Raw genomic sequence first — 16,917 nt, 5'->3', positions numbered from 1 at the left:
ATTTCCCTTCCTGGTTCGATGACCCGCTCTATCTTGCCTCTGATTGGCCTGTCCCTAATGATTTGCCCTAATCTTAACCAATCGTGACTCATCATAGTAAACCCACCAACCAGTCATGGATGTTCTTATACGTGAACCGATCATTGATGTTTACTGTATAGTATGTCCCCTGCCCGTGGAGTTGCAGTAGTCCAGTGTTTTTCAACCACTGTGCCGCGGCACACTAGTGTGCCGTGAGATACAGTCTGGTGTGCCGTGGGAGATTATCTAAATTCACCTATTTGGGTTGAAATATTTTTTGCAAACCAGCAATTATAGTCTGCAAATTATGTGTTGTTGTTGAGTGTCGATGCTGTCTAGAGCTCGGCAGAGTAACCGTGTAATACTCTTCCATATCAGTAGGTGGCAGCCGGTAGCTAATTGCTTTGTAGATGTCGGAAACAGCGGGAGGCAGCGTGCAGGTAAAAAGGTGTCTAATGCTTAAACCAAAAATAAACAAAAGGTGAGTGCCCCTAAGAAAAGGGCATTGAAGCTTAGGGAAGGCTATGCAGAACGAAACTAAAACTGAACTGGCTCCAAAGTAAACAAAAACAGAATGCTGGACGACAGCAAAGACTTACTGTGGAGCAAAGACGGCGTCCACAATGTACATCCGAACATGACAATCAACAATGTGCCCACAAAGAAGGATAAAAACAACTGAAATATTCTTGATTACGAAAACAAAGTAGATGCGGGAAATATCGCTCAAAGGAAGACATGAAGCTGCTACTGGAAAATACCAAAAAAATAGGAGCGCAAGACAAGAACTAAAACACTACACACAGGAAAACAGCAAAAAATACAAAATAACTCAGGGTGTGATGTGACAGGTGGTGACAGTACAACTACTTTGAGACAAGAGCTATAGTGATGCATGCTTGGTTATGTTTTAAAGTCATATCCAACAATTGCGACAACTTTTTACTGTCAACTGAGTTTCGTTTTTTTAGTAATTTCTGCTGGTGGTGTGCCTCCGCATTTTTTCAAAGCAAAAAATGTGCTTCGGCTCAAAAAAGGTTGAAAAACACTGCAGTAGTCATTTCTCTCTCTCTTCTTGTAGACCATGTAGCTAAGCTACGGAAATCACTACTTGTTTCAAAAGTAGCAAAAGTAGACAAACTACGTAGCTTCGATTCTTAAGTTAATAATTTTGATTGGAAACCCGTGGTTTTTACCACTGGATTATCAAAAACTGTACTCATTACGCATACTTGCCAACCTTGAGACCTCCGATTTCGGGAGGTGGGGGTGGTCGGGGGTGGGGCGGGGGGCGTGGTTAAGATATATATATATATATATATATATATACACACCGTATATATATATATAAGAAATACTTGACTTTCAGTGAATTCTAGCTATATATATATATATATATATATATATTTTATTACATATATATATATATATATATATATATATATATATATATATATATATATATATATATATATATATATATATATAAATAAAATAAGGACTTGAATTTCAGTGTTCATTTATTTACACATATACACACACAACACTCATCTACTCATTGTTGAGTTAAGGGTTGAATTGTCCATCCTTGTTCTATTCTCTGTCACTATTTCAGAACACACACATTATACAAATATACATTTTAAAATCAATAAGAAAACGGGAGCTCTAATTTGGGAGTCTGAATTAGGATCAGAAGTTCCTATATAAACATTGCGCACTCACGTCGCCTTTTTGTATTGATTACTACAGCTGTGCACGGGATTCATTCACAAATACAAACTACAACTCACAAACACTTTAGAGTTAGGCTCCACCATCAGAATGTGTACTTAAACTTATAAAGATCAAATGGATATTATTCAGTGAGTTGATTCACCAAAACTAACCTGTTATACAGGAGGAAAAAGCACACAGGACGTTTCAATTGTTCACAGACTGGTCGCTCTCATCAGAATGACAAGACACTTCCGGTCTGCAGGTGATAGCATTCAATTGGGAAGAAACGCCCTACTGACCAATGTGAATACTGATAAATGTGTAATGACAGCTCCAAAAACGAATTCAAACCACAAAATAAAATAAATAAATCAACACAAAAATGCTGATATCCGATATTGTCCAACTCTTAATTACCGATACCAACCGATACCGAAACATACAGTTGTGGAATTAACACATTATTATGCCTAATTTTGTTGTGATGCCCCGCTGGATGCATTAAACAATGTAACAAGGTTTTACAAAATAAATCAACTCAAGTTATGGAAAAAAATGCCAACATGGCACTGCCATATTTATTATTGAAGTCACAAAGTGCATTATTTTTTTTTTAACATGCCTCAAAACAGCAGCTTGGAATTTGGGACATGCTCTCCCTGAGAGAGCATGAGGAGGTTGAGGTGGGCGGGGATGGGGGTGTATATTGTAGTGTCCCGGAAGAGTTAGTGCTGCAAGGGGTTCTGGGTATTTGTTCTGTTGTGTTACGGTGCGGATGTTCTCCCGAAATGTGTTTGTCATTCTTGTTTGGTGTGGGTTCACAGTGTGGCGCATATTTGTAACAGTGTTAAAGTTGTTTATACGACATACTTGCCAACCTTGAGACCTCCGATTTCGGGAGGTGGGGGGAGGGTGGTTGGGGTGGGCGTGGTCGGGGTGGGACGGGGGCGTGGTTGGGGGCGTGGCTAAAAGGGGAGGAGTATATTTACAGCTAGAATTCACCAAGTCAAGTATTATCACGTATATATATGTATTTTATTATATATATATATATATATATATATATATAAAATAAATACTTGAATTTCAGTGTTGATTTATTTACACATATACACACACATAACACTCATCTACTCATTGTTGAGTTAAGGGTTGAATTGTCCATCCTTGTTCTATTCTCTGTCACTATTTTTCGAACCATGCTGAACACCTCTGATGATGCATTCTGTGTGGCACGCACAAAAGTGCTTTCATCAAATGCACTAGATGGCAGTATTGTCCTGTTTAAGAGTGTCACAACATTGCTGTTTACGGCAGACGAACTGCTTTACGGTATACAAAAACGTGACTGCTGTTGTTGTGTGTTGTTACCGCGCTGGGAGGACGTTAATGAAACTGCCTAACAATAAACCCACATAAGAAACCAAGAACTAGCCCTCCATCATTCTACAGTTATAACGTTATTGGGCAGGTATGCTGTTTATGTTGTGGGTTAGCGGACTCAGGTCCTCATGGACCTGAGTCCGCCTGAATTTCGGGAGAAAATTTGTCCCGGGAGGTTTTCGGGAGAGGCGTTGAATTTCGGGAGTCTCCCGGAAAATTCGGGAGGGTTGGCAAGTATGTTATACGGCCACCCTCAGTGTGACCTGTATGGCTGTTGACCAAGTATGCATGCATTCACTTGTGAGTGTGTCAAAAGCCGTAGATATTATGTGACTGGGCTGGCACGCAAAGACACCGCCTTTAAGGTTTATTGGCGCTCTGTATTTCTTCCTACGTCCATGTACACAGCGGCGTTTTAAAAAGTCATACATTTTACATTTTGAAATCGATACCGATAATTTTTTACCGATATTACATTTTAAAGCATTTATCGGCAGATAATATCGAACATCCCTAATTGTGACGTATCATGTTGTATGCAAACAGCAGGAAAGAGCCTGACACCTGAGTGCTGGAGGGTCCTACAGCCCGTCTGGGAACCTTGATGTCAAACCCGCCCTTGGGGTCCTTCTCCCCGCGGAGGGCCGGGTCGTTGTGCGGCTCTCGGCCCGTCTCCCAGTCGCACACCGTCTTCCTGATGGCCTGGAGGACACTGAGGGAAGACAGGACAAAGCACAGCTGCACAGTCTGCCACAGCCAGGCAACGCCTCCACCGACGCACCTCTGGACCACGTTCTTCTTCTTCTTGATGGCCTGGCGCAGAGGGTCGCGCAGCGTCACCTGGGAGAAGTCCTGCAGCGCCGAGTAGATGGTGTGGCGGATGGCGTGGTTGAAGACGCTCTCCATGCGGCCCATCAGCACCTGCAGCCCCTTGATCATGGCGATCACCTGACCAAAGGCGGCACCCGGGAGTCAGATGGGGAAAAAGCCCTTGGGGGAGCGTGCGAGAGTGCTGATTGGCTGACCTCCACCAGGGCAAACTTCTCCTCGGTGGTGTAGTTGTATCGAGTGGCGCGCTCGTACTCCTCCGCGTTGTCGGGACACTCCTTGTTGGAGTACTTGTCTGTGGGGTGCACCAGCTTCCAGGAGTACTGTTTAGAAAGATGGTTTAATATCACCCATAGAAGGAGGGCTGTATCGCGATATCAGTGTTTCGTATCGATAATAAGGATATTTGTTATGACATGTGGAGCAGGATAAAAATATATTGTATTTGAAATGTAACTTCCTGTTATTGTAATCAATGCAGAAAGGAAATGTCAACACTAGCGTGGAAAACAGTCCAACAATGTCAACAAAATAGTCAAATCACATTGAACACTTAAGATCTTCAAAATAAGGAATATGTAAGAAATGCTTCATAAAGTGGTAGAAAATAGTGCAAAGTGTGAAAATGTAAACAGTGAAACCTAAAAATAACTATTTTCTGCAGATTTAGTGGCAGGAAATAATGGCTGTGTAACATGAATTTGCCATGTTATTCTTATTTAACTATGGAAAGGAATTTTTGTTTTGCAGTAATTGTTTAAATATTAATATATCGGTCGATATTGATAATTATTGACATTTTTTTAGAATAATTTCAGCGGGGCATCACAACAAAATTAGGCATAATAATGTGTTAATTCCACGACTGTATATATCGGTATCGGTTGATATCGGAATCGGTAATTAAGAGTTGGATAATATCGGAATATCGGAAAAACAGCCATTATCGGACATCTCTAGTTAGAATGCAAAAATAAAACAAAAAACAATTTGTCCTCTTGTCTTTCATAATGATTGTGAACGATAAGCAACATTCCAAAAAAGTGCAGTTCCCCTTTAAGTGTTCAACGTGATTTGACTATTTTGTTGACATTCTTTGAGTGTTTTCCATGTTTGTTTTGACATTTCCTTTCCGCCTTGAAGGTTACCGTATTTTCCGCACTATAAGGCGCACCTAAAAACCACAATTTTTCTCAAAAGCTGACAGTGCGCCTAATAACCCGGTGCGCTTTATTACGATTCATTTTCATAAAGTTTCGGTCTCGCAACTTCGGTAAACAGCCGCCATCTTTTTTCCCGGTAGAACAGGAAGCGCTTCTTCTTCTACGCAAGCAACCGCCAAGGAAAGCACCCGCCCCCATAGAACAGGAAGCGCTTCACCCGCCCCCATAGAACAGGAAGCGCTTCACCCGCCCCCGGAAGAAGAAGAAAAAACGCGCGGATATCACCGTACGTTTCATTTCCTGTTTACATCTGTAAAGACCACAAAATGGCTCCTACTAAACGATCCGGGTCATAAAAAGACGCAATCTCTCCATCCGCACACGGATTACTACCGTATTTCACAGCAACTGAACCGCACTGTGGAACGGGAGCACGTACGGTGAATATTCGCTCCACAGGGAATGAGAAGTCATCCTTCACTGTGGTTCTAGCTTGCCATGCTAACTTCCACTCATGGTGATATTCAAAAGGAAGACCTTGCCAAAAGAGACCTTTCCAGCCGGCGTCATCATAAAAGCTAACTCGAAGGGATGGATGGATGAAGAAAAGATGAGCGAGTGGTTAAGGGAAGTTTACGCGAAGAGGCCGGGTGGCTTTTTTCACACAGCTCCGAAGGCGAACACACCTTCACTAAGACGGGCAGACAGCCTCGGACGACATACGCCAACATCTGCCAGTGGATCGTAAATGCTTGGGCAGATATTTCGGTCACAACTGTGGTCCGAGCTTTCCAGAAGGCAGGATTCACAGAACAACAGCGACACTGACTCCCGATGACTTCTACGAGACGGAACCGGCCATTTTGGATCCCACGCTAGCGCAACTTTTCAATTCGGACACCGAAGACGAAGAATTCGAAGGATTTACGAATGAAGAATAACTTCAGAAGGTGAGCGCTATGTTTATTTTGTGTGTTGTGACATTAACGTTCGAGCAACATTACCGGTATGTTGCTATTGCTCTACACCATTTTGAATTTTACTATGTTTGTGATTGCACATTTGTACATTTTGGGACAGAGTTGTTAGAACGCTGGTTTTCAATATATTATTAAAGTTTGACTGAACTATCTGACTGTTTTTTTGACATTCACTTTAGCGCAGCGTTTTTTTGACATTCACTTTAGCGCAGCGTAGGCGCGGCTTTTAGTCCGGGGCGGCTTATTGGTGGACAAAATTATGAAATATGTAATTCATAGAAGGTGCGGCTAATAATCCGGTGCGCCTTATAGTGCGGAAAATACGGTACATTCGAAATAATAATGATGTTTACAGTGTTTCCCGCTCATTTCCCAGAAGTCATAAGAACATGAATACTTATCGGCCGATCTTCATGAATGATATCGGCCGATACAAAACCCTGATAGCGTGATACAGTATTCAGCCCTCGCCACATTGCAAAATCACGACATGGCAGATGTCAGAATAATTGTACCTAAGTTATCACAAAACTCTGTGTTGCCATGAGTTCCCGGTGAGAGGACAAAAGTTGTCTTTGATCCTACCAAGCAGAAGGCTTGTAAAACTCCACTGTGTAGGATGGGAAGCGACATGAAGTCGTTGGTTTCTTTGATGTATTGTAATCACAGAAAGATATTGTCTTGACCCAAGATCTACAAAGCGGAGAGGAAGCAGGGCCTGACTCCCCTCCAGGCACCTCTTCTTTGAACTGTTTTACGACCTCTTCTTTGAACTGTTTACGACCTTTTCTTTGAACTGTTTTACGACCTTTTCTTTGAACTGTTTGTAATCAAAGACGATGGCTGTTTACGACCCCCCTCCCTTAGAAACACAGTACAGTCCAGCCCAGATGTTTCTCCTCAATTGAGCCAAATTTAATTTTTTTCTATTTAATTCTTTGCTTCTTGTCTTGTTTAATAGAATAATCAGTGTTTGAACCTGACAGCAGATTTTATTTTGGAGCAATGATGGTGACGCTCACCACTTCCATGACGTGAGCGCTCCACTGCGAGAGGAGGTGCATGCCCTGCAGCGCCAGGTCGAACAGCTTCCTGTACTCCATGTCTGTCTTCTGGGCCTCCTGACGCCCGGACCCCGTCACCACCTGCACGGACCGGGCAAGAACCGTCATGTCGGCACCCGGACGCGAAATGTTCCTCAGCACCAACCTCGCTGTTGCTGTAGCGAGCCAGCTCTGAGATGAAGCGCATGTGGTCTTCTCGGATCTGGATCATCTGCTCGCAGATGTTGTACTGAGGGCTGCTTGATATGGACGTGCACGTCCACCTGGAGATGACAAAGTCGGTCAGTAACTACAAGTTCTGGTAGGAATGGTTCATATGGCGAGGTTTGTATAGTGCCCATTCATTGTGAATGGGGGGAAATTTCTGGTAATTCCAGGTAATCGGGGGAATTCTCGGAACCGGGGAACATGCTGGCTTTAATGTCCAGGGTGAGTGAAGTGGGTGGGTGTTGGAACGGTTCAAATCGCTTGAGAAATGCGCAGTATGGAGAGTTTTGTATATTTCCCATTCATTGTCAACGGAGAGAAAATGATCGGAAATTCCAAGAAAAATGGGAATTTGGGGAAAGGGACAACATATTTTGCGTTCAACCTATGTGAAGAACAGTGTGGGTGAATCCCTGGAAATTATGGGAATTAGGGAAAACAGGAACTTTTAAAACTATATAGGTAATACAACAATTGTCCTAGATGATATGTCGGGGTTGGTGTTGGAATTTTTCCAAAACGGTTGAAAAATGTTGACGTAGTAACAGTTTGAATTAATAAATAAATGGGTATTTTGGAATTCCTGGAATTTCGGGAAAACCGGGAATTTGGGGAAAGGGACAACATGTTTTGCGTTCAACCTATGTGAAGAACAGTGTGGGTGAATGGTTGAAAGGTTGGAATCAGGTAAAAATGGCGAAAATTTTGGGAAATGGAGAACTATGAACATGTCCATTCATTTGAATGGGAGTTCCCTGGAAATTTGGGAATTTAGGGGAAAAAATTAATTTAAAAAAAATATAGGTAATACAACAATTGTCCTAGATGATATGTAGGGGTTGGTGTTGGAATTTTTCAAAACGGTTGAAAAATGTTGACGTAGTAACAGTTCGAATGGGTATTTTGGAATTCCTGGAATTTCGGGAAAACCGGGAATTTGGGGAAAGGGACAACATGTTTTGCGTTCAACCTATGGGAAGAACAGTGTGGGTGAATGGTTGAAAGGTCGGAATCAGGTAAAAATGGCGAAAATGTTGGGAAATGGAGAACTATGAATACGTCCATTCATTTGAATGGGAGTTCCCTGGAAATTTGGGAATTTAGGGGAAAAAATAAATTTAAAAAAAATATAGGTAATACAACAATTGTCCTAGATGATGTGTAGGGGTTGGCGTTGGAATTTTTCAAAACGGTTGAAAAATGTTGACGTAGTAACAGTTCGAATTTAAATGGGTATTTTGGAATTCCTGGAATTTCGGGAAAACCGGGAATTTGGGGAAAGGGACATGTTTTGCGTTCAACCTATGTGAAGAACAGTGTGGGTGAATGGTTGAAAGGTCGGAATCAGGTAAAAATGGCGAAAATTTTGGGAAATATAGAACTATGAATACGTCCATTCATTTGAATGGGAGTTCCCTGGAAATTTGGGAATTTAGGGAAAAAAGGAATAAAAAAAAAAATATATAGGTAATACAACAATTGTCCTGGATGATGTGTAGGGGTTGGCGTTGGAATTTTTCAAAACGGTTGAAAAATGTTGACGTAGTAACAGTTCGAATTTAAATGGGTATTTTGGAATTCCTGGAATTTCGGGAAAACCGGGAATTTGGGGAAAGGGACATGTTTTGCGTTCAACCTATGTGAAGAACAGTGTGGGTGAATGGTTGAAAGGTCGGAATCAGGTAAAAATGGCGAAAATTTTGGGAAATATAGAACTATGAATACGTCCATTCATTTGAATGGGAGTTCCCTGGAAATTTGGGAATTTAGGGAAAAAAGGAATAAAAAAATATATATATAGGTAATACAACAATTGTCCTGGATGATGTGTAGGGGTTGGTGTTGGAATTTTTCAAAACGGTTGAAAAATGTTGACGTAGTAACAGTTCGAATTTAAATGGGTATTTTGGAATTCCTGGAATTTCGGGAAAACCGGGAATTTGGGGAAAGGGACATGTTTTGCGTTCAACCTATGTGAAGAACAGTGTGGGTGAATGGTTGAAAGGTCGGAATCAGGTAAAAATGGCAAAAATTTTGGGAAATATAGAACTATGAATACGTCCATTCATTTGAATGGGAGTTCCCTGGAAATTTGGGAATTTAGGGAAAAAAGGAATAAAAATAAAATATATAGGTAATACAACAATTGTCCTGGATGATGTGTAGGGGTTGGTGTTGGAATTTTTCAAAACGGTTGAAAAATGTTGACGTAGTAACAGTTCGAATTTAAATGGGTATTTTGGAATTCCTGGAATTTCGGGAAAACCGGGAATTTGTACAAAAATGAAAATGGTAGTTTTGTCGTACCAATAAGGTGGAATGGTCATAAACAGTTGAGAAATGTGGACTGCGAAAACTTTCCAGGGAGAGATGAAAATAGGGCTTTGGAAAACCGGGAATTCTGGGAATTCCTGGAATTTCTTTGAACTTAGAGGAAGTATGGTAGTTTGACTGTCCAAAGTGATTGGAGTGTGTGGATGGTGGAACGGTTCAAATCGGTTGAGAAATGTGGGATATGGTGAGGTTTGTGTAATGCCCATTCTTTTTCAATGGGGAGAAAATTACCGGAAATTCCGGAAAAACTGGAATTTTGGGAAAGGGACAACATGTTTTGTGTTCAACATATGTGAAGAGTAGTGAGTGTTGATGGTTGAAAGGTCAGAATCGGGTAAAAATGGTGCAACATTTTGGGAAATGTAGAACTATGAATACGTCCATTCATTTGAATGGGAATTTTCTAGAAATTTCAGGAAAAATGGGAATTTTTTAAAATATAGGTAATACAACAATTATCCTAGATGATATGAATGGGTTGGTGTTGGAATTTTTCAAAACGGTTGAAAAATGTTGACGCAACAGTTCAAATTTAAATGGATATTTTAGAATTCCTGGAAAACCGGGAATTTGTATCAAAATGGTAGTTGTCCCAATTATTAGGAATGTTTTGAATGTGTAATGGTCAAAAACGGTTGAAAAATGTGGACTATAAAAACCTTTCCAGGTAGAGGTGAAATTAGAGCTTTGGAAAACTGGGAATTCTGGGAATTTCTAGAATTCTTTTTTTAACTTGGAAAATTGTAGTTTGGTTGTCCAATCTGAGTGGAGTGTGTGGATGGTGGAATGGTTCAAATCGCTTGAGAAATGTGGGATATGCAGTCGATGGTGTATTTCCCATTCAGTGTCAATGGGGAGAAAATAACTGGAAATTCCGGGAAAACCGGGAATTTTGGGAAAGGGACAACATGTTTTGTGTCCGACATATGTGAAGAGTAGTGTGGGTGGATGGTTGAAAGGTCGGAATTGGGTAAAAATGGCGAACATTTTGGTCATTGTAGAACTATGAATAGGTCCATTCATTTGAATGGGAATTTCCTGGAAATTTGGGAATTTCAGGTATTCCTGAAATTTCGGAAAACCAGGATTTGGTAGTTTTGTTCTCCCAATTAAGAAGAATGTTTTGAAGGTGGAATGGTCAAAAACGGTGGAAAAATGTGGAATGTGATAACTTTCCAGGGAGAGGTGAAAATAGGGCTGAGAATTCTGGGAATTCCTGGAATTTTTGTTTAACTTGAAGTTTGATTGTCCAAGGTGAGTGGAGTGTGTGGATGTTGGAACGGTTCAAATCGCTTGAGAAATGTGGGATATGGAGAGTTTTGTATATTGTCCATTTATTGTCAATGGAGAGAAAATTACCGGAAATTTCGGGGAAAAAATTAATTTTGGGAAAAGGACAACATGTTTTGCATTCAAAATATGTGAAGAACAGTGTGGGTTGATGGTTGAAAGGTCGGAATCAGGTAAAAATGGTGCAATATTTTGAGCAATGTAGAACTATGAATACGTCCATTCACTTGAATGAGAATTTCCTGGAAATTACGGGAAAAACAGGAATTTTTGAAAATATAGGTAATACAACAATTCTTCTAGATGAATGGGTTGGTTTTGGAATTTTTCAAAACGGTTGAAAAATGTTGACGCAGTGACAGTTCGATTTTAAATGGGTATTTTGGAATTCCTGGAATTCCGGGAAAATCGTGAATTTGTATGAAAATGGTAGTTGTCCCAATTAAGAAAAATGTTTTGAAGGTGGAATGGTGAAAAACTTGGACATTGACACAATAATAATAATAATAAATAGATGTTTTGGTGTAGAATCTTTAAGTGTGAATGCTTGGACATTCACACAATAATCAGTGTTGAGATCAGAGTTCTAGAATAAACAAGGTGTCCTCTCTCACCTGGACTTGTTCTCTTCGAAGTGAGCACTGGTCTTGATGTACCGGGACAACTCGATCTGCATGTCGCCGAACAGAGGAACCACCTGGAGCTGCTGTAGAGTACAAACAAAACAAGAACTGGAGTGAGTAGAAATGACAGAGAAATAAGAGTTGGGACAGCAATAGACATCTTATAAGGGTACGCAGCATGGAGCGCTACTGCCTACTGACGCTGACGTTGACGAGACGCGGGGCCACCATCTTGGAGTGGTGATCCGCTCCACTCAATTAATTTGGCAGCTGTCAGCGCATTTAATTCATTTTACCTCACTGAATACCACTGATTTTCCCACCTTTTTTGGTCATACGTGTAGCTATGATAAAGGACACGTGTTTTGGCGTGTTTTATTATTCATAGTTTGCTTAACAGTAATAGAATATTCTTATATGCTATAAGTGACCGGACGTCCGAGATCAAAACTGGGAATATAATCCCAGAGAAGGGGGAAAAAAACGGTCAGCTATTTTTAAGTTGAAGAAACAATATGATTAGGTTATATGTACATGCGTATATCCTACATAAACAATCTATCAGTGACGTGCAGTCACTAGAGGCGGGGCCTCACCTGTCATCATGGAAAGAAAAAAAATGTAAACTTTTTTTTTTTTTAAATTAAATTGTTAAATGTATCCAGTGATTATACTATAAAGTTATTTTCCATTTAACCTCACCAGTTTTAGATTATTTTTATTCAAAATCGCTGAATTTTCACATTTGCCGTTCAAATACTGAGAAGAGACGGTGCGGTGATCAGCAGCCAGTTGAGGCACGTCACTCAGTGCCTCAACATGGATTGCGGACTCGGCTAACTGCTGGCCTGCTGTGCAGTGAGACTATATTGCTATATGAACTATATTATACATTTCCATAGTTTAGTTAGCTGAGGTATATAATGTACAGTGTATTTTGTCAACAACTGTATGTGTGTAAAGTATTTATTGTGCTGAGCGATCATAAAACGGATGCAAAAGACGCACTGGCTGAGGCTCGCAGTAGTCCCGCCTCCTGCACCCCCTGACGGGAGTGTTATATCAACTAAAGCCCACACTTAAACATTCCACGTGCAAGATTGAATCTATTTAAAAAAGTTATTCCATAAGAAGCCAAAAAGTGCAAAAACAATAATGTTGGTGTTGGAGGACTTGTGAATGATGCGGGGCCACAACATTAGGTACACCTGCAGAGTGCAGGTGTACCTAATTCTCAACTCCTCCAACACGAACATTATTGTTTTTGCACTTTTTGGCTTCTTATTAAATAACTTTTGTAACCTATTTTTATGGGCTTTCCTCTTTGTGATGTTAAGTTCCTGTTATGCGCTATTATACAGTAAATGCTTTGAGCTCTTATTTTGAAGGCGCTAAGAGCGGAAGTGATGACACAGAGTGGAGCGGAGGTTTTTGAAAGAAGGTAAATAAAGTGGTCCTCGTGTAAACTGGAGCCTCCGTGTTTGTTATTTTGTAGTTTCATACAGGATAGGCGACATTTATAAACCCTCGGTTACACTTTTTTAAATAGATTCAATCTTGCACGTGGAAAGTTTAAGTGAGGGCTTTAGTTGATATAACACTCCCGTCAGGGGGTTCATTAATCCAGCACAACAGCGGCGCATGGACTTCATTTATAAGTAAAGGTAAGACCATAATAACGTTTTTTTATTAAATGTGCTTTTTTGTGTGCTACAGTTTGTATGTGTAAAGTTACAGTTAAGTTAAAGTACCAATGATTGTCACACACACACTAGGTGTGGTGAAATTTGTCCTCTGCATTTGACCCATCCCCTTGTTCACCCCCTGGGAGGTGAGGGGAGGAGTGGGCAGTAGCGGCACCGCGCCCGGGAATCATTTTTGGTGATTTAACCCCCCAATTCCAACACTTGATGCTGAGTGCCAAGCAGGGAAGAATGCTGGTATGAGCTTTTTAACATAACCCGTTAACTGCTGCCAATCAAATGGTGAATAAGATACTCTTTAGGGTTCATATGTTTGTAAATCTGACTGTGATGAAGTCAGTGCCTCACCAGCCATCAACCTCACCGCACGTCACTGCAATCTATATATCTTAGGGACCTATAGACTGTATCTCTGTTGCTGCAGCAACAGAGAGTTTATTCTGTCTTGACAATTTGTATTGATATTTTGTATTACATTCTTCCCTTAAATGATAATGTTTACAGTGATTGTTTTATATGTATTTTTTTTTATGCATGTCTGTTAGAATAATTATGTATATATTATCACACAACTCTTATGCTTAAGGGCCATTGCTATAGTTATTATCAATTGTGCTGAAGTGGTATTTTTCTTTGTCTGTGCAAAGCTGGCAATCCAAAAGATTGCAAGCCAGTCTGGTATCAGCGTCTGTGTCCAGGAACGGCCTGCTGACTGCCAAGGCCGAACACCGCCGTGACGCAGACAGAGCAGAGACAAGGCGATATCACCAGTGTCAACACATTTGCATTTTTTGTATAATCATATATTGTGTCTAACTGGAGCTGTCGAGAAAACCCCCTTCCCTCAGCGTCAGCTTCAGTGATGTAACCAGGGACCTCCCAAATAAATAGAGGACGCACGTGGACTGGACTTTTAGAACGTAGTTTGGATCTGTAACTAGAGTACAGCCTAAAAAAACGTGTCTCCTCAATTGAGCCAAATTTAACTCTGTCTCTGCATGATTCCTTGCTTCTCGTCTGTTTAATAGATGTCATCAGTGTTTGAACCTGACAATGTGGCTTTGGATAAAAGCGTCCGTCAAATACTTAAACATAAACATATATAAACACCTGAAAGTCTTTATATCAGCTAAAACCACTAATCTGTTTCACTGGATTCAGAATAAAACTAAATTCCGTCTTACAATCTTTATCTTCATCGTTTATCTCAACTTTATGTTATTCAAGTAAGACATTTTTAAATGTAATTCATTTCATTGACAAGCAATTCTATTATGGTTTGCTAGCGGCTACGATTTCAGTACTATTGAAGATCTTTGCTCCTTCTCAACTCTGTGGTAATATTCTTTTCACAAAATACAACCAATAGTACGTTGATGTTAAATCTTACTTGTGAAAAGTAATCCCCCGATTCCTATTTTCAACAGTCTGCTCATTTGAGCAGAAACACGCTGAACACCATCTTTGTTTTCTACCTGTCAACTGTCATTTTAGGCTGCTTGCCGGCTTCTCGTCACCACTTCAAGATAGCGGCCAAATTTCTCGCATCACAGCAGCCAATACTGTGGCACGAGAAACTTTATTTGTCACCATGGAGACCAGGATTAGTGATTTAGAAGTAGCTAAAACACTGCAGACTGCTGTCGGAATAATTGTATCTAAGTTATCACAAAACTTTGTGTTTCAATGAGTTACCGGACAGACAAAAGGGGTCTTTGAACCTACCAAGAAGAAGGCTTGTAAAAATCCACTGTGTAGGATGGGAAGCAACATGAAGGTGTTCTGTTTCTTTTGTATTGTAATCAACAGAAAGATATTGTCTTGACCCAAGAACTACAAAGCGGAGAGGAAGCAGGGCCTGACTCCCCTCAAGGCGACCTCTTCTTTGAACTGTTTTACAACCTTTTCTTTGAACTGTTCTGTAACCAAAGGCGATGGCTGTTTACGACCCACGTCCCTTAGAAACAGTTGTACAAAGAATACAGTCCAGACGTTTCTCCTCAAATTGAGCCAAATTGAATTCTGTCTGTGTTTAATTCTTTGCTTCTTGTCTTGTTTAATAGATGTCATCACTGCGGATGGACTTTAGCCACTAGCTAGCTAGCCATGTCTTAAAGCACCTCTTCCTGAGGGCGTTTCAGTGTTATAACTTCACCTTTATCTTTAGTTTTTAAGTCAAAATTGGTCCGTTCTCCCTTTTCTGTCTACACACGGTGTCTGCTTGTAAGTACTTTGTGTGTGTGCCATGTCGAATATGCTCCTCTGCTCGTAAAATCAGCAATGTAATGACGTGACGATGTGCCGTCATTCCCATTAAAAATAAAAATGGGGAACCGGTACTTTTCAAACAGAGTATAGTACCGTTTTTGATTCATTAGTACCGCGATACTATACTAGTGTAACCCTTACAGCTTCACTCCATTTTGGTGAATGCTATATGACTCAGGGACCCAAAAGGGACTGAGTCTATCCAGTGTTAATATTTTTACTTTCAACACTTAAATATCTCTAAATCAACTTTAGATCTATTCCTTAATTAAAACCCCCAAAACAAGTGAATTTGTCACGTTGTGTAATTGGTAAATAAAAACAGAATACAATGATTTGCAAATCCTTTTCAACTTATATTCAATTAAATAGACTGCAAAAACAAGATATTTAATGTTCACACTGGAAAACTTTGTTATTTTTTGCAAATATTAGCTCAAAAGCTGGCACAAGTGGCAAAAAAGATTGAGAAAGTTGAGGAATGCTCATCAAACACTTATTTGGAACATCCCACAGGTGAACAGGCTCATTGGGAACAGGTGGGTGCCATGATTGGGTATAAAAGCAGCTTCCATGAAATGCTCAGTCATTCACAAACAAGGATGGGGCGAAGGTCACCACTTTGTCAACAAATGCGTGAGCAAATTGTCCAACAGTTTAAGAACAACATTTCTCAACCAGCTATTGCAAGGAATTTAGGGATTTCACCATCTACGCTCCGTAATATCATCAAAAGGTTCAGAGAATCTGGAGAAATCACTGCACGTAAGCGATGATATTACGGACCTTCGATCCCTCAGGCTGCATCAAAAAGTGACAGTGTGTAAAGGATATCACAACATGGGCTCAGGAACACTTCAGAAAACCACTGTCAGTAACTACAGTTGGTCGCTACATCTGTAAGTGCAAGTTAATTATTATTATTATTGTTAACTATACGAAGCCAAAGCCATTTATCAACAACACCCAGAAATGCCACCGGCTTCGCTGGGCCCGAGCTCATCTAAGATGGACTGATGCAAAGTGTAAAAGTGTTCTGTGGTCTGACGAGTCCACATTTCAAATTGTTTTTGGAAACTGTACATCGTGTCCTCCGGACCAAAGAGGAAAAGAACCATCCGGACTGTTATAGGTGCAAAGTGTAAAAGCCAGCATGTGTGATGGTATGGGGGTGTATTAGTGCCCAAGGCATGGGTAACTTACACATCTGTGAAAGCACCATTAATGCTGAAAGGTACATACAGGTTTTGGAGCAACATATGTTGCCATCCAAGCAACGTTATCATGGACGCCCCTGCTTATTTCAGCAAGACAATGCCAAACTACGTATTACA

At 40.5% G+C, this 16,917-nt stretch overlaps 1 protein-coding gene across 4 annotated transcripts in view; it reads right to left on the bottom strand.

The window, feature by feature from the left end:
* cyfip1 (cytoplasmic FMR1 interacting protein 1) overlaps positions 1 to 16,917 on the bottom strand; it is a 115,241-nt gene that overhangs the window by 63,443 nt on the left and 34,881 nt on the right. For all 4 annotated transcript variants that reach the window (XM_061977562.2, XM_061977561.2, XM_061977563.2 and 1 more), the window contains exons 10-15: positions 11,604 to 11,695; positions 7,304 to 7,421; positions 7,117 to 7,239; positions 4,149 to 4,274; positions 3,905 to 4,071; positions 3,688 to 3,835 (exon numbers count right to left, since the gene is read on the bottom strand). In XM_061977562.2, the coding sequence (XP_061833546.1) occupies positions 3,688 to 3,835; positions 3,905 to 4,071; positions 4,149 to 4,274; positions 7,117 to 7,239; positions 7,304 to 7,421; positions 11,604 to 11,695 (774 nt within the window). The remainder of the gene's footprint in view (positions 1 to 3,687; positions 3,836 to 3,904; positions 4,072 to 4,148; positions 4,275 to 7,116; positions 7,240 to 7,303; positions 7,422 to 11,603; positions 11,696 to 16,917) is intronic.

The sequence above is a fragment of the Nerophis lumbriciformis genome, linkage group LG18, assembly GCF_033978685.3.
Source record: "Nerophis lumbriciformis linkage group LG18, RoL_Nlum_v2.1, whole genome shotgun sequence".
Lineage (NCBI taxonomy): Eukaryota > Metazoa > Chordata > Actinopteri > Syngnathiformes > Syngnathidae > Nerophis > Nerophis lumbriciformis.
This window is presented reverse-complemented; position numbering and strand designations above follow the sequence as displayed.